Below are 25280 nucleotides of genomic sequence, written 5' to 3'. Positions count from 1 at the left end.
AAGGATGAGGTCATGCCTGGCTCTGGGCCTCGGAGGCGGGTGAGGGGAGTGGTCTGGAGCAGGGGCTAAACTTAGAAGCCTGTGGGTGGCTTCCTTGTGGCCTCCCACTGGGTTTCCTCCCCTGGACCTGGGGGGCTGCGTTCCTCTTTGGCTGGGAGGAGTAGGGCCCTGGGCAGGGTGTGATGGTCCCACCCACCCCTCTGGGGTCGCTTTGGAGAGCTTGGGAAGGCGGCAAGGCCAGAAGGGGCCAGGCTGAGGAGACAAGGAGGCTTTTGCATAGAACAATATTTTGTTTTCAGTTTTTCTTCCTCCCCCTTCCCCCAATTGTTAGCAGCTTGATGTGTCATTCTCCCCAGCAGGGGAGGGGGTGAATGGCTTGGGTTGTAAACTCTCTCCCCCAGCCTTCCTGTCCTTCTGGAGGGGCAGCTCAGCTGGGCTCTGGTTCAAGCTGGGTTCTGGTTCAGGGTCAGGTGGGCGGTTAAGGCTTGGCTGGTGTGCGAAGGCTGTCTGCTGTGTCTTCAGAGCTCATTCCTCCACTCTGGCTCTACCTGCAGGGACAGGCCGTCTTCTCCCTCCCGTTCCTGGGGGAGGTAGTCGTGACTTTGGGGCCCTAGAAAGAAAAGAGGTGAGCCTGTCTTCCTTACCTCATCCCCTAGCGCTGTCCCCTGCCTGGCCCAGCCATACCTGAGGTAGAGGGCCTGAGCTTGCTCAGACCTTGGAGTAAGTTCTGTCCCTGCTGCAGATCCAGTTTGGCAGGGAAGGGGCACCCGGTATACCCCCCGTTTTCTTTACAGAACTCCAGGAATCTGTAGGGTACAGGGACATTCACACACACACACACAGCTGCACAGGCCTGGCTGAGGAGTGCCAGCAGAGGCTCGAGGCTAAGCCTTGGTCCTACCATATGGGCCTGTGCCTTTGGGCGAGTTGCTTATCCTCTGTCGGGTAATTTAAGTGGGGAATTGTGAGGAAGAACAGACCTGTGAATTAATTGAGCCACAAGAAGGTGCTCAATAGAGCTACACCTGCCCCAGGATGGGGGTTGTGGCCACCAAGAGGGATCATGGGGTAGGAATGCTCACACTTTCCAGTCAGGGTCATGGCCCAGGAGCAGCGGGTTGCCCACCACGATGAGCAAAGCCTTGGCCCGGGTCACAGCCACGTTGAACCTCTGAAAGGAAGGAGTGGTAGGGTCACGGGAGGGAAGGGCCTTAAGGAAGGAAGCATTCCTTTCACCCGCCAGGTCTCAAACCTTGGGGTTCTTAAGGAAACCCAGGTTGAAGTCCAGATCCAGCTGCACAAAGCTCTGGCTGCTCCGCACGGTGGAGATGAGAATGACGCTGCGCTCTTGGCCTTGGAACTCTTCTACGGAGCCCACCTGGAGGGCAAGACACAGGGCCTGCAGCGGGGGCTCGGGAAGCAGACACACACCCTGCCTTATGGAGCTCCCGATCCAACGAGCTCCAAGGCAAGGCCGATGCCAGCACCGGGCATTTGTCACAGGGGAGGGAGTGAGCGTCCTGATAGGAGAGAACGGGAGGATGCCCTGGAAGCTTAAGGGTGGATCCAGTTAAAGGGGTGCGGGCTAAAATTCTTCTAAGCAAAGAAAACGCGCTTGCAAGGACACAGGAACTCCGAGCAGTGGTTCTCAAACTTCCCTAAAGACAGTCACTAAACACTTGTTAAAGATATACAACCCAGACTTCCTAAATTGGAATCTCCAAGGGAGAAGCCTTTAAATCTTAGAGCACTGGTTTTCAACCGCGGCTGCACGTTAGATCACCTGAGGAGCCATAAAAAATACCGATGCCCTGGCTCTGCCCCCAGATAGCTGTGTTCACTGGCCGGGTGGGGCTCTGGCACCGGTGGTGCTAGAAGCTTTCCAGGTGATTCTTATCTGCAGCCAGTGTTGAGAACCACCACCTGAGTCAAAGCACTGACTGACTCAGAGGGTGGGAATGGTGAGCTGTGACACTATCACATGACAGGTCAGGCAGGCAGGGAGTTTGGACTTTATCCGTAGGGCACAGGCCTCAAACCAGCCTGATCAAAACCATCAAGAATCCGGTGTGGTGTTTCCTGGTCCCGCCCCAGATAGACAAGCCAGGATCTGCAGGAGTGAGGCCTGGGGGGAGCCCCACTGGGTCTTAGGCAGCGAAGGCAGGGCGGGGCAGTAACACAGGCTGGAGTGCCTGAGGAGCTCTCTGGAAGCAGGGGAAGTGCAGGGGCACCGAAGGCAGGGAGCAAATGTGAAACGGTGGTGTCACCTTTAAGTCTTTGATGTCATCCAGTCCCCGAAGCTCCTTGTCAAGTTTGGTGATGCAATAACGGATTTTTTCCACCTGGAAGATGAGGACAGGTGCCTTTCTCTCATGCCATCACCCCAGTGTAAGAGGGAGCCAGGCAGGAGACCGGGGAGCTGGGGGGCAGAGAGGGAGGGACAGCTGACCTCTGAGCTCGTCTGACAGGGCTAGCAGAGACCTGAGCTTCTAGAACCTCCACCTAATGGTCTGGCTATGAAGGGGGTACCTTCGGTGGTGGTGGGGGGGGTGTCCCACCCTCGAGAGGAACTGAGGGCCTGACCTGCTTCCGGTAGGGAGAGATGACGCCCACGCTTCGGGGGCTCAGGCGGGCTTTGCCCTTCTTCGAGGAGGGGGCCAGGAGCAGCTTCAGGTAGGAGGTCACTGTGGCAGCCTCTTCAGGGTTGAAGAATGATGGGCTGTTACCCTCACGCTCGTCCTTGCCCATTACGCCGTGAAAGATGATGGGAAAGCCCTGGATACGGGGTCGGGGGAAACCTTCAGCCAGGCCTCCCTTCCCTCCCACCCCAAACCCACCCAGGGAATGCGGGATCCCAGGCCAAGGTGAAAGCCCGTGGCTTCCACTCAGAGGCTCCTACTACCTTGCACCTTCGGTAGGAGGGAAGGTGGGGTACAGGGGTGGCAGCCTGACCCTGCCGGGTTCAGCCTCACCTGTCGAGGCAGACCCTCCCATCGGCAGAAGCGCTCTCGGTCCACGACGTCGGCACAGGCCTGCAATTCCCCATCATAATAGAGTCGGTTGGGAATGTCCAGTATGGTGGGGTGAGACCTGGGAGGCAAGAGGAGGAAGGAAGAGCAAGACCAGGGGCCAGGTTACTTCTGCCCTGCCCTTGGGGTCCCGCGATCCACCTGCTCTGGGTCCACACATCCTCTTGCCACCCGCCCAAGTGGACGGTGGACTCCTTGATCTGCAGCGTGCTGCTAGGCACTGTTCACTGCACCAAATGTGCTTCCTGAGCGCATGTGGTCCGTAGGCCAGGCAGATTTAAAAGGAAAAAAAAAAACACAAAAACAAATACGCAAGAAATGGGGAGGTTCTCAAGTTTCAATTTTGCCAAGGAAGGATGGTACAAAAACCATCACCTACTACTGCCATTATTTGATGAGATAATGTGTTAAATCTAAAAACAGAAGTAATAATAGATTGAACTCCCAGTGGACTTATCTAAGGAACTCCTAAGAACTTAGGAATTCATCATTAGGTACATGAATTCATTGAGTAAAGCAAGTATACTTTTTGGTTTGAGTAACAATTAGCTTTTTGAAAAACTGTATCGTCTCTATTTTTCTCATTTCTCCTTGGACTGCCTCGACCCTTCATCTGGGACCCACACCAGACACATCCCAGTGTCTGGGAACCATGGACAATCCCCCGATACACAGATAAGCAAAATGCTCAAGAGCGAAGTCAGTTGCAAAGTCAGAGCCAATGAGTAGCGGTGATGGGGCTGGAATGGAGATCACCGACCTTCCAGATCATAGTCTTCCTGCATCACACAGCCTCTGAGCAACAGGACTGCAGGATGGAGCCTCCAGCGGGGGCTGCACAGAGTGGGTGAAGGCACAGATTGCAGGCGAGGTGAAGGTGCGGGAGTACCTGTAGTTGCGCAGCAGCTTGGTTATGAACTGGGGGTTATAGCCATTGGAGCCCTTCTTGTACAGGGCATTGTAGGTCAGCAGCCGCTCCAGCAGGGAGTACCCCAGGCCATGCTTCTGGGTCAGCGGGGAGCGCAGCACGGGCCCCAGCTGCCTAGGGTCTCCTGCCAGCACCAGCTGCCCTCCTGGATTGTCTGTTTCCTTGACTTCCATCAGCCCTGAGAGGCAGGGTGCCGTGGGAGAAAGGTGAGCGGTGGGACCCCCCAACCCCATGCAGGGTGGCACGCACGCAGCCCACCCTGAACCCCTCACCTGCTATGGCCACCAGACTCTCGGGCTCCATGGAGTGGCCGGCCTCATCGATGAAGATGTGTGTGAAGTGATCGATGGGAAACTGAGCTGAGACCAACCTGGGAGGCGTCAGGCCAAGCAGGGGTCATATCTGGGCACCCAACTAGCAAACCTGAAAGCCCACACTGGCCCCTCACCCCACTGCCAGGCACCACTCTTCCCCATCTCTCCAGCCCGCTACTTCCTTACTTATACACATGATTAAGAGACACACACTTCCCACCTGCTGGCCGTGATGAGGGTGGTAATTAAGACACGATACTCCTGCAGCTTCTTCTTGGCGGGAAACACATAATCCCCTTTCTTCGCATCCCAGTTGCAGCAGGGCTGTGGGGTGTGAAGAGAGAGGAGGAAATCAGCTGGCTCTGTCCATCCTCACCCTCACTCTGGCTCTGGGCCCCCCAGGCAGTTTTCTTTCCCTCTCTCACTTCCCACACAGGCAAACAGACGACCAAACAGGGGTTCTGACCCATCCAAGCTCACGCAGCGAGTATCCGAATCCAGGTCTAGTTTCCTGGCCCTGAGCATCTACCCCGAGCAGCCCAGCACCTGCCCTCCCCTGGCTCTCCACACTTCTCCAGGTACCTTGATGTCCTCGGGCACCATGCGAATGTCCCTGCTGGGGGCCAGGAGGCGGTAGATGGAGCTGGGCAGGTGGACCCGGAGCCGCTGGCAGAGAAGGTCAGCTCCTGAGTTGGACGGAGCGCAGGCCAGGATGTGGGCTTTGGGCAAGTGCTTCACCACCTGGGGTGGGGACAAGCACAGTGTGGGAAGCAGCTTCTCTGGCTCCAGGGGGAGGGATGGGGGAGAGACTCGGTTGTGACTCAGGTTGGCACAGGGTGGCATTTGTCTCCCGGACCTGAGGGAAGCAGGGACACAAAAGGCGACTTTTGACACCCCCAACCCTCTGCTAGTCCAAGTAAGCACTTCACTGCTGGAAAACTGGCACAGTAAACATTCAGAGTCTACGGTGGCTGAAACATGATTGGTGACTCCAAGAGTCACGCGGGACCCCACCCTGCACAACGATGTTCGAATGCCACACAGACCATTGACGCCAGCCCAGGGACGATCAGGAAGCTGGAGGCACCCAGAATCTGGGCACTGCTTGGTCCCTGGGGGAGTCAGCACCGGCCCCAGGTCTATGCTCAGGCCCCACCTGCTTAATGGCTTCCACCAGGGTGACAGTCTTGCCAGTGCCTGGAGGCCCAAAGATAATGTAGGGGGCTGGACGGGTGGTGCCCATAACGATGTTCTTCATGGCCTGCAGCTGCTCAGGGTTTGACTCCAGACTGCGGTCATACAGCCTGGCAGACGAACCAGAAACATGACGTCACCCGGTGTCCCGGAGGCCTCCCTGACTCCAGCGCCCACACCCCACACCCCAAGTGGCCCCCCTTACACCTATGCCCAGTCTCACTTGAGCTTCACATCTGAGGGCAGTAGCGGGACCCCACGGGAGGCCACAGGAAAGAGCATGGGCCACAGCAGCCAGCGCCCTGTCAGCTCCAGGGCACGGTGTTGCACCCGCAGGGGCTGGCGGTTGAAGGTGAAGTTCACCTTGAAGGTCAGCCCATCCACAAAGCGGCTCAGGAGGCTTTAGGAAGGGAGGAGGAAGGAAAAGCTCCAGTAAGAGGGCATCTACTCTGGCTCCACTCTCTTTTCAAGACAGCCATGCAATCCCTCCAGGAGAAGCTACTGAGGCATCTCAGGGTCCCCCTGAAGAAAAGCTTCCTGCTCAATCCCTGGGGTCCCACTGGTCTCAGGGAGAAACAAATCAGCTCCTCTGGCCTAAGAAACATTTGTAGACCCTTCTAGCAGCTCATGGTTCCCCCAACACCCACCTCATGGAAAAGCTCAGCTTGACACGGTCCAATTCCACCTTGTGTACAAAGCCCTTGTAGGTGACGGGGTCCTCCTGATGTGTCTCAGAGGACAAAAGTGCAAACAGGTGGTCACCCCGTAGCACTGAGGGGCGGCTCTCAGTCACTCCGGGAACCTACGGGGGGTGGACACAAGTAAGCTTCTGTCCCCAGGGATGGCTACTGGAGGACCCCCAGGTCTCCAGACCACCTGTGAGGGACAAGGATTGAACATTGTCCTTCTATCCCAAGACCCAGGGAGCTTTGCTTCTTTCCTCTCCCGCCTGACAGGGCAAAAGTTGGGATGAGCAAGGAGACAGTCTGCCCGAGCTGCACAGAGATAGCTGAGCCCAGCAGTCCTGGAAACTCTCCAGGACACAATTCTCAGCCCATCCGTATGCCCTCTTGGCCAGCTCAGTTCCCGCTCTGCCCTTGAATCCTTGTTCAAAACTCAGTTCCTGCAGGAATCGTTCCTTGATTGCCCCCCACCCCTTTCTCTCTCACCAGCTGCCCTCCTCAGCACTTGCGTGCAGGAACTCTGGGCTTGTGGGTACAACACTCAGCATCTGACATCTGGAAAGGGATCTAGGCCAGCTCTGTGCTTTTCAGATAAAGCAACAAAGGCCCAGAGAGAGCCAGGGCCTTGCCCAAGGCCACACAACTAGTGGTAGCAACGTCTAGACTAAAACCCAGGTCCTCCCCATCAGCCTGCTCTGACACCTGTTTTGGGCTCTCTGCTCCTACTGAGCCCCCTGGGGGCAGGAACAGCATTCTACTCTCAGGCTGGCTGACTCGAGCCCACCCTCCCCATGCAGGATCCGAGCCCTGACCTCCAGCGTGAGCAGTCTGGGGTTCTGGTCTACGGGGTCCCAGGTCATGGGCACCGACTCCAAGTCGTAGTGCCGGATGTCACGCTCCATCTGCAGCTCCTCCAGGTGCAGCAGCAGCCGGAGCTTCACCTCGTAATTTCTCCACTGCAGGGCTGTCTCGAGCTGGGCCCTGGCAGTGATGGTTGGGCAGGCAGGAGGGGACAGGGACAGGACGGGTCAGGCAACCCCCGCACCCAGGAGCATCCACCCTCTCCCATCCGCGGCTCTGGGACTATGAAAGCACCAGGAATCAGTGAGGACCAGAAGGGCAGAGAAGTGGGTGGGGGGTCAGAGGCCTCAGAGAATGGAATCCTGGCTCTCCCTCCTTCCGACGCCCCTGCCCCCACCTCAGATCTGACGTGGCATTTATACCATGGATTCTGGGGCCTGGAACGTTCTCCCCCCTAAGATAACTCCTATGCTTACACCCTCACCTCATTCATGTGTCATTGTCTGCTCAAACGTCACCTTCTCAAAGAGGGCAGCACTAACTGCCCTCTGCAAGACAGCACAACCCTTCCCCTTCCCCTTCCCCGAAAGTTTAGCTTTGGTAGAGTTCTTCACAGCACTCGTCACTACATGAAACTATAAGATAAATGCTCATTTCTCCCTACTGCAATGAGCAAGGCCCTCATGTGAAGAATTCACCTTGAACGGTGCGCAGCACGAGGTGCGTTCTCTGTACGGGAACGAAGGGAGGGGGCATGGCAGGCTGAGGACAGAGGGATGGGGCGGGGGAGGGGGGTGGAGAGACACAGAAAGCAGCATGAGGTGGGGCAGAAGGGTGTCTCTTACTTGATCTCAGCAATCTCCTTTGGGGCAGTGAAGATACTTGTCCCCTGAAGAAGGATGGGGAGCAGCTGCCGGAGGCGAGGGGGTGGGTAGTATGTCCCCAACGCCATGCTCAGCTCCAGGTCATAGCCCTTAGCGCTGCAGGAGCCAGGGAAGAAGAGTGGTCACAAACTCAGAGATCCCTCCCCTTCAGAGAGGTGGAGAAGGCTCCTCCCTGGGAGATGCCCGAAGCCCTTCCACAAACTATTGCTGAAGGGGGTCGGCAGATTTTGTACAAGGAGGCAGAACTCACTACCCCATGAGGATGCTCACCTCAAGGCTGGACCATTCTCATTTCTGGAAAGTACTGTTCATGGAAACTTCCAAAAGTCACATATGTAACACCCATATGTGTAAATAATATGGATATAAAAAAATACATGCTCATTAGAGAAAAATAAGTGGGTAAATACATAACATTCTCCCCATCCGGGGATAACCAATAACTTTTTGATAGCTAAACTTCCATGTTTCTGTCAATTTGTATTACATACATACAGTTTTAACAAAAAGAGCACAATTGCCTATCATTCGCTTTTCTAGCTCAGTATTTCATAAACACCTAGCCATGCCACACAGAATATAAGATTCTATTCATATGAGGGGCGCCTGGGTGGCTCAGTCGGTTAAGTGTCGGACTTCGGCTCAGGTCATGATCTCACAGTTCGTGGGATCGAGTCCCACATCAGGCTCTCTGCTATCAGTGCAAAGCCTGCTTTGGATCCTCTGTCCTCTCTCTGCCCCTCCCCTGCTCGCACCCTCTCTCTCAAAAATAAATAAACATTAAAAAAATTCTCTTCATATGAAATATCTGAATAGGGAAATCTATAGAGACAGAAAGCAGAGTGGTGCTTAAGGCTGGGAGGGAGGGATGTCCAGGTGGCTCAGTAGGTTAAGCATCCGACTTGATTTCGGCTCAGGTCACGATCTCACGGTTTGTGAGATGGGGCCCCGAGTTGGGCTTTGTGCTGACAGCATGGAGCCTGCTTGGGATTTTCTCTCTCCCTTTCTCTCTGCCCCTCCTCTGCTTGCACACACTCTTATTCTCTCTTTCAAAATAAATAAACTTTAAAAAAAAAAAAAAAAAGGCTAGGGGGCACCTGGGTGGCTCAGTCGGTTGAGTGTCCAACTTTGGCCCAGGTCATGAACTCACTGCCTGTGAGTTTGAGCTCTGTGTCCGGCTCTGTGCTGACAGCTCAGAGCCTGGAGCCTGTTTCAGATTCTGTCTCTGTCTCTCTGCTCCTCCCCTGCTCACGCATTCACTCTCCCTCTCTCTGTCCCTCAAATACAAACAAACATTAAAAAAAAAAAGGCTGGGAGGGAATGAGGAGCAAAAGGGTATGGGCTCCTTTTTGGGTAATGAAGTGTTCTAACCAGATCGTGGTGGTGGTTGCCCATATCTGTGAATATACTGAGAACCTGAATAGTACGGTATGTGAATTATCTCAAAAAAAGCTGTAAAAAAGACAGAGAGAGAGGTCTACACAGGCTGCCTGACAATCTATCATACAATCAAAAATGTTTAACATTTTTTCAGGCTCACCTGCAACTTCCTTCCCGAACAGAAAAAAAATCTCTGAGGCCCAGAGGAGTAACGAACTCAGTTAGGAAAGGGGGCCCTGGTTCTGGCTCTGTGCTCTTCCCCAAGGCTCCCACCCTCATGCGGGGCACCCCAAACTGGACCGGGTTGGAGAGGAAAGGAGTTACCGGTCAGGTCTCTCTCCTTCCTCTATCCGGCTGGTCACTACAGGGTTCCCAGTGATCCGGGTCCGCTTGAAGGGAGTCGTGGGCTTCAGCTGTGCAGCCAGGGGACTGTGGGCAACAGCAGCCAAGAAGCGGGCAATGTAGAAAGTGCCAGCTCCTTCCGAACCTGGCTCCCCAGGTCCCAGCAGCTCCCAGAGCACCGTGGCCGGGAAGTAGCCCACAAAGCTGGTCTTGCAGTGGACCTGGAGCTCGTAGCACTCGCCTGCAGGAGGACGGATGAGTGAGAGAGGACAGGGAGGGACCTTCCCACCAGCACCCTGCCTGCACACTTCCCCAGCAGCCACACCCCGGGGCAGGAGCCCTGACACAGCAACCCTTACCAGGGCAAGCCCCCGTCCACTAAAGGCTCTTTCCCGTGGAAACCCGCTCACCAGGGCCCAGTGGGCAGGGCAGCTCCTGGTCTCCATTGTAGAAGGCAAACTGGGGGGTCCGGCAGAGTGGGAAGAGATGAGTGAGGGTGACAGGCTGGGTTCCTCCATTCCGAAGCCTCAGGGTCAGCACCTCCTTGCGGTTCAAATCCAGGCGGATAAGGAGCTGCCCGTCTCGGGCTTCATGGGGCCCCTGGACTTCCACGTCCACCCCATGTTTCCCGTGAAGATACTCAGCCCTGGGGAGAGTGGGAGTCAAGGGGGGGCTGGGACAGGAAGGGCCTAGACAGGGGAGGCTGGCGAAGTGCCAGCGGAGCTCAGGAACCCCACCGCCTCTCCCCAGACCAACTAGCTCCTTCCCTACCCCTTCCCCCACTCCTTGAAGGAGGGGGCCTTACCCCAACCAGAGGCAACCCCCTCTTCTCTCAGCCAGATGGCTTCCCCGACACCCTGACCCCTGTGTCCTTGCACCCTCTTTCACATGCACGTGCATGCACACATACAGACACACACCTGTCGTAAAAGATCTTGGCTAGCAGTGACTTGTGGTGTTTGCTGATGTCTGACCCCACCTTCACTCTCCTTTTTTCTGGGAACCACACGTCGGCCCAGCGGTCGAGTCTGAAGAACCTGACCCGAGTCTTGGTGACGTAGGCCAGATTTGCAATCTTCATTCCATACAGCATGGAGGAGAAGCCAGGGGCAGGGGTCCCAAAGCTGCCGGAAGCAGAGGAGACTGGGAAGTGAGGGAAGGCAGGGCAGCTCAACGGGGAAGGCAGGAGGGCAGGGTGTCTGTGGGTCGCTCTATGTGGGACACACCAGCCCTGCTGCGCAACAGGACAGGACCCAGGGACAGAGACTCAGGCTGGGTGGGTGGGTGGGTGGGTGGGGTCACAGGAATTGTTAATGTTTTAAGGGAATTCAATAGGACTTCCCAAGACAAAATACGACTGTTTTAAACAGCAAGTTGTGGACTGTGTGTTTCGGAGGAGAACAGCCCAGTCATGGGCTAGTGATTTGGAGGACTAAGGGAAAAGAGAGAAAGAAACGAAGATTTTTTTGGGGGGGAAACTATTTGGGACAGAAAAAGAGATACAAATGACGTGGCAGAAAGAGCTAAGGTTAAGGGGAAGCCAAATAAGTTGATTCAGAGGGGGTGGATCTGGGGTCCTGCCTGATGGTGAGGAAGGAGAGAGGGGTCAGAGAGAGCACAGGTGTCCAGGGTGTGTGGGCAAGGTGGCTGATCAGACAGCAGTTTCCACCCGAAGTCAAAGGGTGCAGGTGGATGGAACCCAAGCAGGAAGGGAAAGGATCCTTCTCCAGAGATCAAATAGCTTGGTTTTGTGCCTAGAGAAGGTGAAGACAGGGAAAACTGGTCAGAAGGTCAATAACCTCAAAGTCCAGTGCCTGGAATTCAGTTTAGTCAACTCAACACTTACAGAGACCTGTTATGTGCCACACACTGCGCTAGAAGCTGGGGGTTCACTGAGGTAAGAGCCCGGCACAGACTGAACGCGTCAATCCTGGCGTCCTGCCGGAGGTGCGGCCAAGGAGGTTTCCAGGGCAGCCTGGGGCCAAGGAGGGGCACCGAGCCAGGCTGTCCCAGGACAGCTGTCAGAACGGAGTCCTGGAGAGTGAACGGTGTCTACCAGGCACAACAGGGAGCCAAAGGGTAAGCCAAGGTGGAGGGGCGTGCAAGGACAAGAGCTGGGGGTGCAGGGCAACCTCCCACTCGGCCACCAGCTGGGTCTCCACTTCTCGGAGCCTCACTTTCCTCCCCTACAAAACGGGGGCAATGAAAACTTACCTCGGTGGGGGGGGGGGGTTGTTATGAGGGTTACATGGAGACGGGCACTGCAGTGTCCACTTAGCCCAGTGCTTGGCACATAAGGAGATCTCCGTAAGGTGTGCTATGATTAGTATCACACACAGTCTGGTTGTGCTACAGTGAAGTGTGGGACAGGGGTGATGGGAGGCAGCAGAGATGGACAGGCACCAGGTCACGCAGTGTTGCATGCCAGGCCAGGAAGCCCAGACTTGACCCTGAAGGCTAGCGGTCTTCCTCTACTGGCACCCAGGAGCCGGGGACACCCCCACACGTGACATACTCCAGATCTGGACGGCTGACCACCCTCCCTCGATGCGTCGTAGGGAATGAAAGCAAATCCTAGCTCATAAGAACCATGGTAATCCCTATTTAACTATTAAGGCTGGATCAGCACGGTCACTCACTGGCGTGTAACGAGATCATTTATGGTCTGGACAATTCCCTGGTGCCCCCTGCCTGTCACTCTGCCCCTCGCCCTCCTCACCCCAAGCAAATGCGAGTGATACTATTCAGAAGACTGTGAATCAGCTCTGATTTGTTTTAAAAAGGTAATAAATCATTTGAGAACATAACCGAAAATGCTCAGTAAATGCCACCTACTATTATTAGTATTCGTATTAGTAGTAATAGTAGGACTAACAGTAGCAGTGGTAGTAGGAGTAGTAACAACTTACTTTCAGCCCACAGCAGAGGCTACACTGTGGTTACAGAAGCCCCGAGGCTGGTGGGTTTTAAGCAGGGGAGTGGCAAGATCATATTTGCATTTCAGATGACTCTGGCATCAGGATTGGAGGATGGATTTGCTGGAGGCAAGACTGTAGGCAGGGACACCAGTTAGAAAAAGGCCATTGTAACAGTCCAATGAAAAGATGACAAGGGCCTGAATGAGGTGGTGGAAAGGACGGAAGAGGGGGCCAGATCTGATAATACTTAGGATGTAAAATTAGCAGAATCTGGTGGCGGACAGGAGGGGGAATGGAAGCTGGGAAGAGGGAGGAGTCCAGGACAAAACTCAGATCAAAGGCTTGGCTTCCAGAACCATTTCTGAGATAGGAGGTAAAGGCAGGAGGAGGAGGAGGAGGAGGAGGCTGGAGGGAGGATCATGACATTTGTATTTGGTATGTTCAGTTCGAGATTCCTGTGGTCCAGAGGCAGCTGGCTCCATGAGTTGGAAACTGAGAACTCAGGCCAAAGTCAAGCCTGAGTCTAGCCTGATATTCTGGAGTCCTCAGGTGGTAGTTATAACCATGGAAGTGTCTGGAATCTCCCTAGGGAGTGTGACTAGTCTGAGAAGAGCTGAGACCAGGACAACCCAGGGAGGAAGACAAAACAGAGAAGGAAGCCCCGAGAGAGGGAGGAGAATCAGAAGGAAATCTCAAAACCAGGCATCAGGCTCAAACACTGCCAGGAGGTCCAGTCATAAAGGGACCGAAATCAGGAGGAGTCACTACTGTCATCCACCAGGGCCCCTTGCTCCGTAGGTTCCACAGATCGAGCACAGACTCAAATGCCAACAGAAGCCAGGCTCCCCCGCCATCTTTGATACCCGAGCACCTGTATAGTACCATTTTTGAGCCATCAGTGTTAAGGACCCACGTCCCTCATAACTCCACTTAAGAAGACAACAGTGGAGGGGCACCTGGGTGGCTCAGTCGTTAAAGCGTCCGACTCTGGCTCAGGTCAAGATGAGTTCGAGCCCCTCGTCGGGCTCTGTGCTGACAGCTCAGGGCCTGAAGCCTGCTTCAGATTCCGTGTGTCCCTCTCTCTCTCTCTCTGTCCCTCCCCTGCTCACTCTCTCTCTCTCTTAAAAATTGAAAAAAAAAAAAATTAAAAAAAAAATTTTTTTTTAATTAAAAAAAAATTAAAAAAAAAAAAAAAAAGGAAGACAACAGTGGAGATGCCTTGAAATGCAGCCGGCTCTCAGGGTAGTGCTGGGGAGGAAACAGGGCTCTAAGAGAGCCGAACAAACCCAAGAATGCATGCCCTGTCCAGAGGGGGTAACTGCTAATCTCCATCTCCAGACAGATGTGGCCAGCAGGGGACAGAGGCCCAAGATGGCCAGCGTCTGACCTTTAAAAGAAGGCCAGATCAAAATTTTCACGTGAAATCTAGTTTTGGAAACTTCTGCCTGGGCACATTGGCAGAAGGAACTCAACTCTGCAAGTTTTGCAACTTCTGCCACGGGTACTACCACCTAAGTGTTTTCTCACATTATGCCCCGTGACTATTACCACTACCCAAACTCACCTCTCCCTGGTCTAAGGTGACAGCCATAATGAAAACAATTTTTTTCCAATCAGAGACTTAGTACGTAGCTGTTGGAAAAAAGTCCTAGTTCTTATATTATGCGTCTAAGTCACCTAGATTTCTAGGAAAAAAGATCAAGACTTCAGTAGAAAACCTGAATAGTCACCTTACAGAACACATCGAAATGACCAGATGAAAAGATGTTCTAAAAGCAGAGAAATTGCAGATTAAAGTCAAACGAAGGACTGTTTTATTTTGATCAGACTGGCAACAGTGGAAAACAGCCATAACATGGATCGCTGTTGTGTGTATGTGGAGAAGGGGACTCTCACACAGTGCTCCTGGAAAGGTGACATATGACCACCTTTTGGAAAAACAATCTGGTGAAAACTCCTAACATCTCTGAAACACAGGTATTTAACTCAGCAACTGCAGTTCTGGGAATGTATCCCATGGAAAGGAAAGTACCTGTGTTTAAAGACATGTGCAAGGATGCTTACTGCAGAGATATTCACAGGGGCCGAGAGCTGGAAACAAAAACATGCCCATCAATAGGGAGACGTTAACACATTGTCAACACCCACAGCATGGAAAATACTAGGCAGCAATGAAAAAGAACGCACCACACCCACATAGACGGCTACAATTTAAAAGGCTGACAACACCAGGTGTTGACAAGGATAAGGACAGACCAGAACACTCATGCATTGTCAGCTGAAGTATGAACTGGTACGATCACTTCAGAAAAAGGTCTGTTTTGCAAAAAACTAAACATATGCTGCAATATTCTGATTTCAAATGGAAAGAATATTATGTGTGCAAAAAAAATGCACTAAAAAAAAATGCAACTATAGGGGCACCTGGCTGGCTCAGGTGGTTAAGCACGCGACTCTTGATTTTGGCTCAGGTCATGATCTCAAGGTTTGAGTTCAAGCCCTGCATCGGGCTCTGTGCTGACAGTGGGAAGCCTGCTTGCGATTTTCTCTCGTTTCTCTGTGCCACTCCCTCCACTCGCACACTCGCTTGCTTGCTCTCTCAAAATAAACAAACATTTAAAAAGATTAAACTTAATTTAAAAATGCAAGTATAGGGGCGCCTGGGTGGCGCAGTCGGTTAAGCGTCCGACTTCAGCCAGGTCACGATCTCGCGGTCTGTGGGTTCGAGCCCCGCGTCGGGCTCTGGGCTGATGGCTCAGAGCCTGGAGGCTGTTTCCGATTCTGTGTCTCCCTCTCTCTCTGCCCCTCCCCCGTTCATGCTCTGTCTCTCTCTGTCCCAAAAATAAATAAACGTTGAAAAAAAAAATTAAAAAAAAAATGCAAGTATAGGGGCGCCTGGGTGGCTGGGTCGGTTAAGCATCTGACTCTCAGTTTCAGCTCAGGTCACAGTCTTGCAGTTTCATGAGTTTGAGCCCAACATCGGGCTGTGCGCTGCTTGGGCTTCTCTCTCTGCCCCTCCCCTGCTCACGCTGTCTCTGGCTCTCTCAAAATAAATAAATAAACTTAAAAAAAAAAAAAAAAGGAACTATATAATATCTAGTATAGACCTAGCACTGGTATTTATTAAAAAATACTTGCTGGGAGAATGAGTGAAAGAAATATCAAATAATTCCAGACTATTCTTTTATTAAAAAATGAAGGAGGGGACATTGCACTAAACCGCTGGCTGGCACACAGCACTGCTGTGCAGGGGCCTGTAAGGTTACATGTCAGGTTGCATACACGGTCCACACGTGGACATGTATAATTATACAATGATATATATTATTATAGGTCTAATATATATATAATTTATATAAACGTTTACATATTTTATACATACTGTCCAAACTTGGAGACACATGTAATAATATATAAATATACATATATATACATGTAATAAATACACATAGAAATAAACATATATAAAGGAAGGTAGATAGTGGCAAGGAAGTAAAATGCATGAAGACCTGGTCACACCACTTTTATTTATTCATTTAATCATCCATTCATTCACTAGTGTTTGTTTACTTTTGAGAGCACAAGAGTGGGAGAGGGGCAGAGGAAGGAAGAGAGAGAGAGAGAGAGAGAGGGAGAGAACCTCAAGCAGGCTCCGCACCTTCAGCGTGGCCCCACGAACTGTGAGATCATGATCTAAGCTGAAGTCAGATGGCTGTGTATATTTGGAGTTGTTAGTTGTAAGCAAAAAGAATAAATTATGGCTGATTTAAGTGATAAAAGCTAGTTACCAATAAATTGCTGGAAAGGTGAGAAACGGGCTCAGGAAACAGACAGGAACTAGGGAAGGCGGAGCAGCCTAACCCCAGACAAGGTCACAACAGAGGACCAGTCCAGAAGACTTTGCTGCCAACCACCAAAAAAGGAAGTTAAGCAACTTGCCTAAGATTTAAAAATAACAATAAACGTATATTTACCCTGTGACCCAGCAATGCTCCTTCTAGGTATATCCCCAAGCCAAAGGTACAAGGATGTTCCCAATGATTTTATTCAAAATAGCCCCAAACAGGGGCGCCTGGCTGGCTCGGTTGAAAGAGCATGTGACTCTTCTTGATCTCGGGGTCGTGAGTTTGTGCCCTGTGTTGGGGGCAGAGGTTACTTAAATACAAAATTAAAAAAAAAAGAAATAGCCCCAAACTGAAAACAACAACCACGAACAGGAGAATGGATAAACAAACTGATTTGTATTCAGATGAAGAATACTACTCAGGGGCGCCTGGGTGGCTCAGTCGGTTAGGCATCCGACTTCAGCTTGGGTTACGATCTCACGGTTTGTGGGTTTGAGCCCCGCGTTGGGCTCTGTGCTGACAGCTCGGAGCCCGGAGCCTGCTTTGGATTCTGTGTCTCATTCTCTCCCTGCCTCTCCCCCACTTGTGCTCGGTCTCTCAAAAATAAATAAATGTAAAAAAAAAAAAATATCACTCAGTGATAAAAAGCTGCCATACACAAGACATGGATGAATCTCAAAAACATTATGCTGAAGGGCGTCTGGCTGGCTCAGTTGGTAGAGCAGTAGACTATCTCGGGGTTGTGAGTTCGTGTGCCACATTTCGGGTACAGTTTACTTAAACAAAACATGCTGAGTGAAACATGGCGTTCAGAAGAGTGCATACCTCCTGATTCCCTTAAATGAAGTTCCAGACAGGCACAGTCTCAAAAAACATCAGAGTGGTGGGTACCTCTGGGTGGGGTAAGGGTGAGGACGAACTAGGAAAGATGGAGGAAATTTGGGGGTGATGTCATGTTCTGTGTCTCGATAGGGACTACACACAGTGCATGGAAAGGTAGAGTTAAAATGTGTCTACTTAAAAAAAATTTTTTTAATGGTTATTTATTTTTGAGAGAGAGAGAGAGAGAGAGAGAGAGAGAGAGAGAGAGAGCACAGAGCAGGGGCAGAGAGAGAGGGAGACACAGAATCTGAAGCAGGATCCAGGCTCTGAGCTGTCAGAGAACTCACGAGTCATGAGGTCATGACCTGAGCCAAAGTCAGACGCTTAACCAACTGACCCACTCAGGTGCCCCCAATGTGTCCACTTCTATCTAGAAGTTACACTTAATTTTTGAACACCTACAGTTAGTAATAATCATGTAGACGTGTTTGGTGTAAGTTGCACTGAAGTCTGTAACTTACTTCGAAATGCATCGAAAACACTAAGATGGACCAATGGGCAGATGTACAAAATACTAACTAAGAAATCTAGGGGGTGCCTGGGTGGCTCAGTCAGTTGAGACTCTGACTCTTCATTTCGGCTCAAGTCATGATCCTAGGGTTATGGGATTGAGCCCTGTGTCTGGCTATGCGCTGAGCACAGAGCCTGCTTAAGATTCTCTCTCACCCCCTCTGTCCCTCTCCCCTGCTCACACTCTCTCTCTAAAAAAAAAAAAAATCTAGGTGAGGGTATATGGGTATTCACTGTACAATTATTTCAACTTTTGTGTTTGAAGTCTGTCATAATAAAATGTTGGGAACGCCATGATCGGGAATGACTTCCGTGATGTTTTGTTGAGTAAGAAAGCAGGATGTTGAAAACGCATATAACATGATCCTTTTAAAATAAAACAACCCAAAAAACACCCCAGTTGATAGCTGAGTGTCCTGAGTGTGGGGCAGAATGTGGAACGGAGTTGGGATGCTGATATGGAGAGGGACCCACAATAAACAAGGATATAGTGTAACGATCCCATGGGGGCCAACTGACATAGGTGGGATGGAAGTATGGGTGCATACAGAGATAAGTGAAAGGGTGGTCATCCAAAGCATAAAAAAACTTTCAAACACAAATATCCAACATAGAACATTAAGGGCCCTCACTCCCTCCTATCAGCTTAACTGCTTGATGTGTATTTTTCCCGACTTTTTTCTATACATACGAAAACTTTTTAAGCACTCAAGTGTTTTGTTTGCTGCACATACTCTCCTGCAACAGACCTCTTCACCACCATGGACTTCCTTCCTGGACATTTTACCAAGTCACCTCCCTCTTTTGGATGGCTGCAAAGGATAGCATAGTAGGAATGCAGGGGGCGTGTTTAACTGTTTGTCCAGCGATAGTTCGGTGCCTATAATGCTTGGCTTTTTCAAAGGTTACATACAATAACCACCCACGCAGAAAAATTCTTGTACTAGTCGGTGACTTATGGGACAAATGCCTTCAAATAAACTTCTGGGTCAAACAGAATGACTCTTCACAACTTTGGCAAGTTCTGCCAAATTGTCCTCTGTTTTTTTTTTAAGTTTATTTATTTGTTTTGAGAGAGAGAGAAAGTGCGCGCACACGCGAGTGGCAGGGGCGGGAGCGAGAGGGCAGGTGGAGGGGCAGAGAGAGAGGGAGAGAGAGAATCCCAAGCAGCTGTCAGTGCAAAGTCCAATGCGGGGCTTGATCTCACAACGATGAGATCGTGACCTGAGCCGAAATCAAAAGCCCGATGCTTAACCGACTGAGCCACCCAGGTGCCCCAAATTGTCCTCTACACAGGTTGTACAAACTTAATGTTAATCACTAAAAATTTGAGAATACCCTTTTTCCAGACCCTGACATCAGAAATCTTCAATCTTTTCGATTACTGACAATCTGATAAACCAAAAAATGATATCTTGCTTAAATAGCATTCCCCTCATCACTAACACAGTCAAGGATCTTTCCTTCTGTTTATTAGTCATTTGTGTTTCTTCCCCTAAACCAGCAGGAGTTATTACCAAACACAAGTCGGATCACGGCCCCCCTTTATGACTCCACAGTCTACAAGATGAAGTCTAACCTTTTAACAAGGCACACACGGATCTTCTGTATAACTGGGATAATGCAAACACAGTTAATTAACACCATCAACAACAGGAAAAGTTTACTGAGCACTTCCTGTGTGCTGTTTGAAGTACCCGTAAGCATTATCTCATTTAATCCTCACAACAACGTAGCAACTATCATCATCCCATTTTAGAGAAGAAACTGAGGCACAGGTTCTGACGTCAATCCCTCCTTAAGTGTACGTCCCTCCTTCCCACTGTATCACTGTCACTCCTCTCTAGACTTTCCTGCCACTGTGGACATCTTTGGTCTGTAACGCCCTGACCTTGGCCCCTGCTATTTGTTCAGTGAACAATAACTAATCTTTTTAGATGCAGTGCAGGAAAGTCTCATGGCTAGAAGAATGGTATTTCAGAACATACTATCAAATTTGGCAGCCATCTTAAAGGGACATCTAGTTCTGTGTTTTACAAACTGTGGGTTGCAACTCTCATTAGTGGGTCAAGACCAGGATTTTTAGAAAATTGGAGTGGAACAGAATAAAAACATCAGAGGGCAGGGAGTGAGGCTATATACGGTTTCTAGGGTATGCATTGTTCCATGAAAGCTGTGTCCCAGGCTCCCAACTAAAATGTATTCTTTACTGCGGATAGAAGTCTAAACACACAGCCTTTCTCCATGCCAGAGACAGAACCATCTTTCCAAAACCCCTAATCCATCAGTCTCCTACTTGGAAACGATCTGTGCTTTCCTATTTCTGTTAAGATTAAAAAGTAAACAAACAAACAAAAGACTCTCTGCAGCTGGCAAGGTCCTGCCCCATCTAGTCCCTGCCTCCCTCTGGCCTCCCGTCAGGGCCACTGAGTTCACCCTAAGCCCTTAGGGTGCTACTCCCTCTGAGTCTGGAATGCTGTCCCCTTGCCCCTTAACATCTGTGAACTCCCGTTTATCTTTCAAGATTCTGTTTAAACATGACTTTCTCCCAGAAACCTCTGATTCCGAGGTTGGGTGTCCAAGTTACATACTCTCAGAGTACCGGACCTTTTGTTCTAAGCACTTATCACAAAAGTAATTAAATAATTATGTTTCATTGCCACCTCCTTCCTTAGGCTCCTTCTGCATCCACAGCGACTCACACTGTTTTGCTTTGCTCACAGGAGGCATTCGGCCAAAATTTGTTGAAGAAAAGAATGAGTCTCCTGCCTAAGGCAAGAGCAGTCTTCTCTTGAAACTTTTCCTGACATCAGTCGTTCCTTCTAACCATCACTGTACTAATGACAGCTACCACTTCCAAAGCCCATGCAACATGCTACACATGGTAAGGGCTTTACCTGTGATAGCTCATTCTGGCCTCACACACAGCCCTGAGAGAAAGGCATTCTTTTACATGCGTTACAGGAAAATTTAGATAGTTGCTCAAAATTCAATGCAACTCCGGGTGCCTGGGTGGCTCAGTCAGTTAAGCGTCTGACATCAGCTCAGCCCGTGATCTCACTGTCTGTGGGTTCGAGCCCCGCGTCAGGCTCTGTGCTGAGAGTTCAGAGTATGGAGCCCTGTTTCTCCCTCTCTCTCTCTCTCTCTCTCTCTCTGCCCCTCTCCCACTCACACTCTGTGTCTCTCTCTCTCAAAAATAAACATTAAAAAAAAAATGCAAACTCGTGAATGGCCAACCAGGATTTGAATTCCAGCTATCCAAACACTCTCCCAGCCCCTAAGGTACTGTATTACATGTTTGTCTACACATCTGCCACCCCCACTAGACTGTGATTACAGGCAGGAACTGAGGCACAGGCACAAGCAGAGCCTCGTTAAGTATGTTTTGCTAAATAACGAATGATGGGAGGGGCGCCTGGGTGGCGCAGTCGGTTAAGCATCCGACTTCAGCCAGGTCACGATCTCGCGGTCCGTGAGTTCGAGCCCCGCGTCGGGCTCTGGGCTGATGGCTCAGAGCCTGGAGCCTGCTTCGGATTCTGTGTCTCCCTCTCTCTCTGCCCCTTGCCCGTTCATGCTCTGTCTCTGTCTGTCCCAAAAATAAATAAACGTTGAAAAAAAAAAAAACTCTAAAAAAAAATAACGAATGATGGAAAAAGGCCAAAGTTAGCAGTAGAGGATGCAACATCCTGAAATACCCTAGCAGGAAGGGATGCACCCCTCCCAGTGTAGGAAGGCTCCCTAGAATTCCGTGTGTGTGTGTGTGTGTGTGTGTGTGTCTCTGTGTGTCTGTGTGTGTGTGTGCGCGTGCGTGTGTGTGACTTGCAATAGCTCTCTGGTGGCCCATTCTCTTGTAGATCAACTGTACTTACTAATTCAATTCCATTCCACCACCACTTACAGAGCATCTGTTACATCCCTGGCTCTATGCTGGGGACTGAGGAAGGTGCAAACGTGAGGAAAAGCCTATCCCCGCCTTCAGATCAGGGAAGCTGGTCGCACACTAGCTCCAACGCAAGGCAGTGCAATGGGGCTATAACCTGGCTGTGAACAATGAGCTCTGAGAGCCCAGAGGAAGAAGCCATGAATTCCCACTGGGAAGATGAGGGCTGATGTCACAGCATTCCTGTCTGGGTTTAAAGGATGTGTAAGAAAGTTCTCTATAATTGTAATAGAAATCTCCACCTGGTATGGAGAGGGTGAGGGGAACATGTTGAATGAAGCTAGCCCAGCCTTCTGAAGTGACAGGGAAGCATAATCCTCTCCACCACGACAGACTTCAAAATATTCAAGGATTACTGCCTTGTTCTCTCCAATGTTTCTCTTTTCAAGGCAAACATTTCTCAGGTTTTTTGTTTTTGTCTTTTTTTTTTAAGTAATCTCTACCCCCAATGTGGGGCTCGAACTCACGACCCTGAGATCAAGAGCGCCATCCTCCGCTGAATGAGCCAGCCAGGACCCCCTCAGTCTTTGACTGAGTTTCGTGATAGAATACGAATCAGCACATAAGCTGTTTCCCTCCCCCTCCTCACTGTCAATCCTTCAAGGCCAAGGTCAGTGTCCTTCTCCATTGAATTCCCTACTAACTACAGGAGTGTTCTTATTTGCATAAGAAAACACCAAATTCCCTAATAATTCCAGAGGAACGGTATCTTATTTGCATAAAAAAACAAGTGCACATAGTAAAAATTACTTTTGAAATCCCTTAAATTCACCCATAATGTGCTTTATATGTGGTTTTCTGTATGCAGTCTGACAGAACATCTTCCCCAGTACTGGAACATACTGTGTAGCTTTCGTTGAGAGCTGACAGAGACCCTCTCCTTGACCAAACTTCAGTGGGGCTCCTCTGAACCCTATTCTCAATTAGGCCTCTACCTTGCCCCCCACCTCTTAATATGTCTTTAGTAGTTTTCCATCCACTGACCCCCTCACTCGGCTGACAACTACCAATTCCCAGCTGTCTTTGCCGTGTTGGGAGCAGAGCACTCTCTCCCCTACTACAGTAACTCTACTGCAATAGTTCTTCCATAAAGTCTTTCCTACCGGTCTAACAAGCATCCAAATACATTCCTTCAGAGCCCAAAGTAGCTGGCTTGTGTTCAGAGGCACCTGTACTTGTGTTGGGGAACACAGGTGAAAGCAGGATGTGGCTTGTTGATAATGCCTCTCAATAGTACCTGATCTTTGCTTACTTCTCTTTGACATGTTTCCTAGTTCTATTATACTCCGCGCGTTATTTTACCATCTATGCTAGTATTCTGTATGATGCATACTGCATGCCTATCAAAGCCTCTCTTCCCTGGCATCTTGTACTGTTCATCTTTCCATTCCCCAAAGCCCAGCACGGGGTGAGGGCATAAAACAGGTCCTAACCGCTGACCCTTCCTCAGATGTTGCTGGAGCCTGTTCATGTCCCTCTTAAAATGGGACATTTCATTATTGATTTAAACAAACAACCCAGATGTGATCTGGGGAGTCACCATTTCGTCCCCCCCCCCCCCAAACCACACTTCTCTTAACACAGTCTAACACTTCTTGGACTCTTTTGGGAGCCATACCGGCCTTTTGGTCTGTTGAAACCCACAGCCTTTTTCAGGAGGTGTGTTAGGAAGCCGAAATCCCCACCACCCCGCATGTATTTGTGTAAGTCTTCACATTTATCCCTGTTAAACTGTGTTCCGGCCCAAGGCTGCAGCCTGTTGATAGGTGTTTCTGAAGCACAATTCTGTGGTCTGCCAGAACGAAGCGTCTGGTTTTCACTTCGATAGCAACAGGGGGGCCCAAACAGCCTGCAGCCACAGGGTGAGAAAGGCCTCCAGGAGGCTGGCCCTGGGTCTCCATGGAGAAGCCACAGGTGCTAATGGAGGTTTGGTGCGTATATAGTTTGAGCCCTTTTCTTCTTTGCCGAGCTGCCGGAGATTCTCCCTCCCACACTGGGTCTCCTCGGCTCCCCGGGATAGCGGACCCCCTCGGCAAGCAGCCCCTCGGCGGCGGGGCGGGGGTCCCCGCAGAGCCCGCGCCAGGGCCGGCCGCCGGCCGCAAGCAGCTCCCTCCCGCGGTCCCGCGATGCCTGGGCCCCCTCTCGCGCTCCCCTCCCCCAGGCTGAGCGCCCCCCCTCCCCCGCCCCCGCGGGCGGCGCGTGGGCGCGGGACCCCGCTCCCCGCCAGGGCCCGGGCCGCGGGGGGCGCGGGCTGCGCGGGCGGTTCTGCGCCGGGACTGGGCGCAGGGGCCCGGCCGGGCAGAGCGGGCGGGCTCCGGGCGGCGCTGGCGGGGCGTGGGCACGGCGCGGGAGGGGAGGTCTGCGCCGCCCCGGGACCGGCTTGCGCCACTGGGGGAGCTGCGTCCCTCCGCGCCCCGGGGCGGGAAGGGTGGCCCCGCGGCGAGGGGTCGTGGCGGCGAGCTGGGCCCGCGAATCTGGGCCGGGGACTGGGCCGGCCCGTACCTGATCTTGAAATCCCAGTTATAAACGGTCCGCAGCCGCTCGCGATCTGTCTCCATGTCCAGTCCCCGAACGACCAGGAAACTCTCGAAGCACTGGCCCGTCTCCCGGAGCTGCCGGCAGCTGAACTTACTGGGCATCGCGGCGGCGGCTGCGGCTGCGGCCCAGGCAGGAGGGTCCGTGGAAATGAAACTGAAAGTCGCCGCCGCGGATGTAAGTTGGCGGCCCTAGGATGAGGGTGCAGCAGGGGGAAGCCCCCTAACTCTGACCCTCTGATCTTGCAGGCTCCCTTCTTCCCACCAGGCTTCCCTCCTCGGTTCTTTTCCTACCTGAGTCTTCCCTTCGGTCTCTCCGTCCAATCCCCTCCCCCTCCTCCCATTAACTCTTTCCTAAGGAGTCTGACCCCTCCCTCAGGGCCCTCCCCTTACCCCAAGCTCCCTCCCCTGGCTTCGAGCCAGAATCTGAACGTGGCTACCGCCTGGGGCCCCCTGAGCAGCCCAGGGAGACTTCCGAGCCTCAGCTAGGGCTACTCCCACGCCCACCCTCCCCCCCAGAGCCTCGGGACTTATTGAAAAGCAGGAGAGCAAAGGGCAGGGACTGGGACCTGGGTTGGCTGCAGCTGGACTGGGGCAGCTCATCCAGCACCTCCCCCAGACTGCTAGGGACAGAAATCAGTACGGAAGCGAGCGGCACGCCCCCCTCCCCCATTCTCCCTCCTCGAGCTTTCAGACGCAGGGAGGAAGGCATAAGAGCCAAAGAAGTTCGGGGGGGTGGGGGGTGGTGGGGAAGAACCAAGTGTCTCTGAGATAAAGGTGTGTACGTGTGGGAGGGAGGGACAAGGGGCTCCGCCAGCACGGAACAGTCATTACTTTTCTCAGCCACACAGGTTTCGTTTTAGGGGAAAGGCTGGTGATCCCTGCCCTTGAGCCACACATATTTGGGCACTTAATTGCATTCCAGTCTGTATTGCTCTTTAATTGTTACTCGTATATAAGCAAGGGTTGCCCCACTCATCAAAATATCAGCCTGAGAGCAAGAGACTGGTTTCTTGCGCAATAAATGGTTAATAGCTACAGCATCAGTACCAGGAAGAGAAGTAATAGACTAGCGTGCTTCAGAAGACAATTAAGA

The 25280-nt window shown here is 51.6% G+C and overlaps 1 protein-coding gene across 3 annotated transcripts; it reads right to left on the bottom strand.

The window, feature by feature from the left end:
- Nucleotides 1–270: 270 nt before the first annotated feature.
- On the bottom strand, nucleotides 271–24532 carry MOV10 (Mov10 RISC complex RNA helicase). 3 transcript variants are annotated; one of them, XM_043575852.1, is made up of 21 exons: nucleotides 24479–24532; nucleotides 24153–24376; nucleotides 10476–10679; nucleotides 9966–10201; nucleotides 9538–9796; nucleotides 7795–7929; nucleotides 6961–7129; nucleotides 6113–6267; nucleotides 5689–5865; nucleotides 5428–5575; nucleotides 4854–5012; nucleotides 4492–4595; nucleotides 4230–4327; nucleotides 3919–4135; nucleotides 2973–3090; nucleotides 2584–2775; nucleotides 2268–2342; nucleotides 1253–1378; nucleotides 1083–1171; nucleotides 685–806; nucleotides 271–610 (listed from the first exon to the last, which is right to left on the bottom strand). In XM_043575852.1, the coding sequence occupies exons 2-21, from the start codon at nucleotides 24287–24289 to the stop codon at nucleotides 519–521; spliced, it is 3012 nt and encodes a 1003-aa protein (XP_043431787.1). In that variant the 5' UTR covers nucleotides 24290–24376; nucleotides 24479–24532; the 3' UTR covers nucleotides 271–518. The 3 variants fall into 3 exon arrangements, with proteins under 3 accessions (XP_043431787.1, XP_043431790.1, XP_043431789.1); XM_043575855.1 differs by lacking the exon at nucleotides 24479–24532 and adding an exon at nucleotides 12465–12605 and having other exon boundaries at nucleotides 10476–11309; nucleotides 24153–24265; XM_043575854.1 differs by lacking the exons at nucleotides 24153–24376; nucleotides 24479–24532 and adding an exon at nucleotides 12465–13405 and having other exon boundaries at nucleotides 10476–11309.
- Nucleotides 24533–25280: the final 748 nt, after the last annotated feature.

The sequence above is a fragment of the Prionailurus bengalensis genome, chromosome C1 (assembly GCF_016509475.1).
Source record: "Prionailurus bengalensis isolate Pbe53 chromosome C1, Fcat_Pben_1.1_paternal_pri, whole genome shotgun sequence".
NCBI classification, from domain to species: domain Eukaryota; kingdom Metazoa; phylum Chordata; class Mammalia; order Carnivora; family Felidae; genus Prionailurus; species Prionailurus bengalensis.
Note: the sequence above shows the minus strand (reverse complement) of the source record. Positions and strands in the feature narration are given on the sequence as shown.

Coding starts and splice junctions, on each gene's coding strand:
- MOV10 (XM_043575852.1), bottom strand. CDS start 24,289: ATGCCCAGTAAGTTCAGCTGCCGGCAGCTCCGGGAGACGGGCCAGTGC. Junction 6,268..6,960: donor CCAGACTGCTCACGCTGGAG/GTCAGGGCTCGG, acceptor CACCCCCCGTAG/GTTCCCGGAGTGACTGAGAG. Junction 1,379..2,267: donor ATGACATCAAAGACTTAAAG/GTGACACCACCG, acceptor CTTGCCCTCCAG/GTGGGCTCCGTAGAAGAGTT.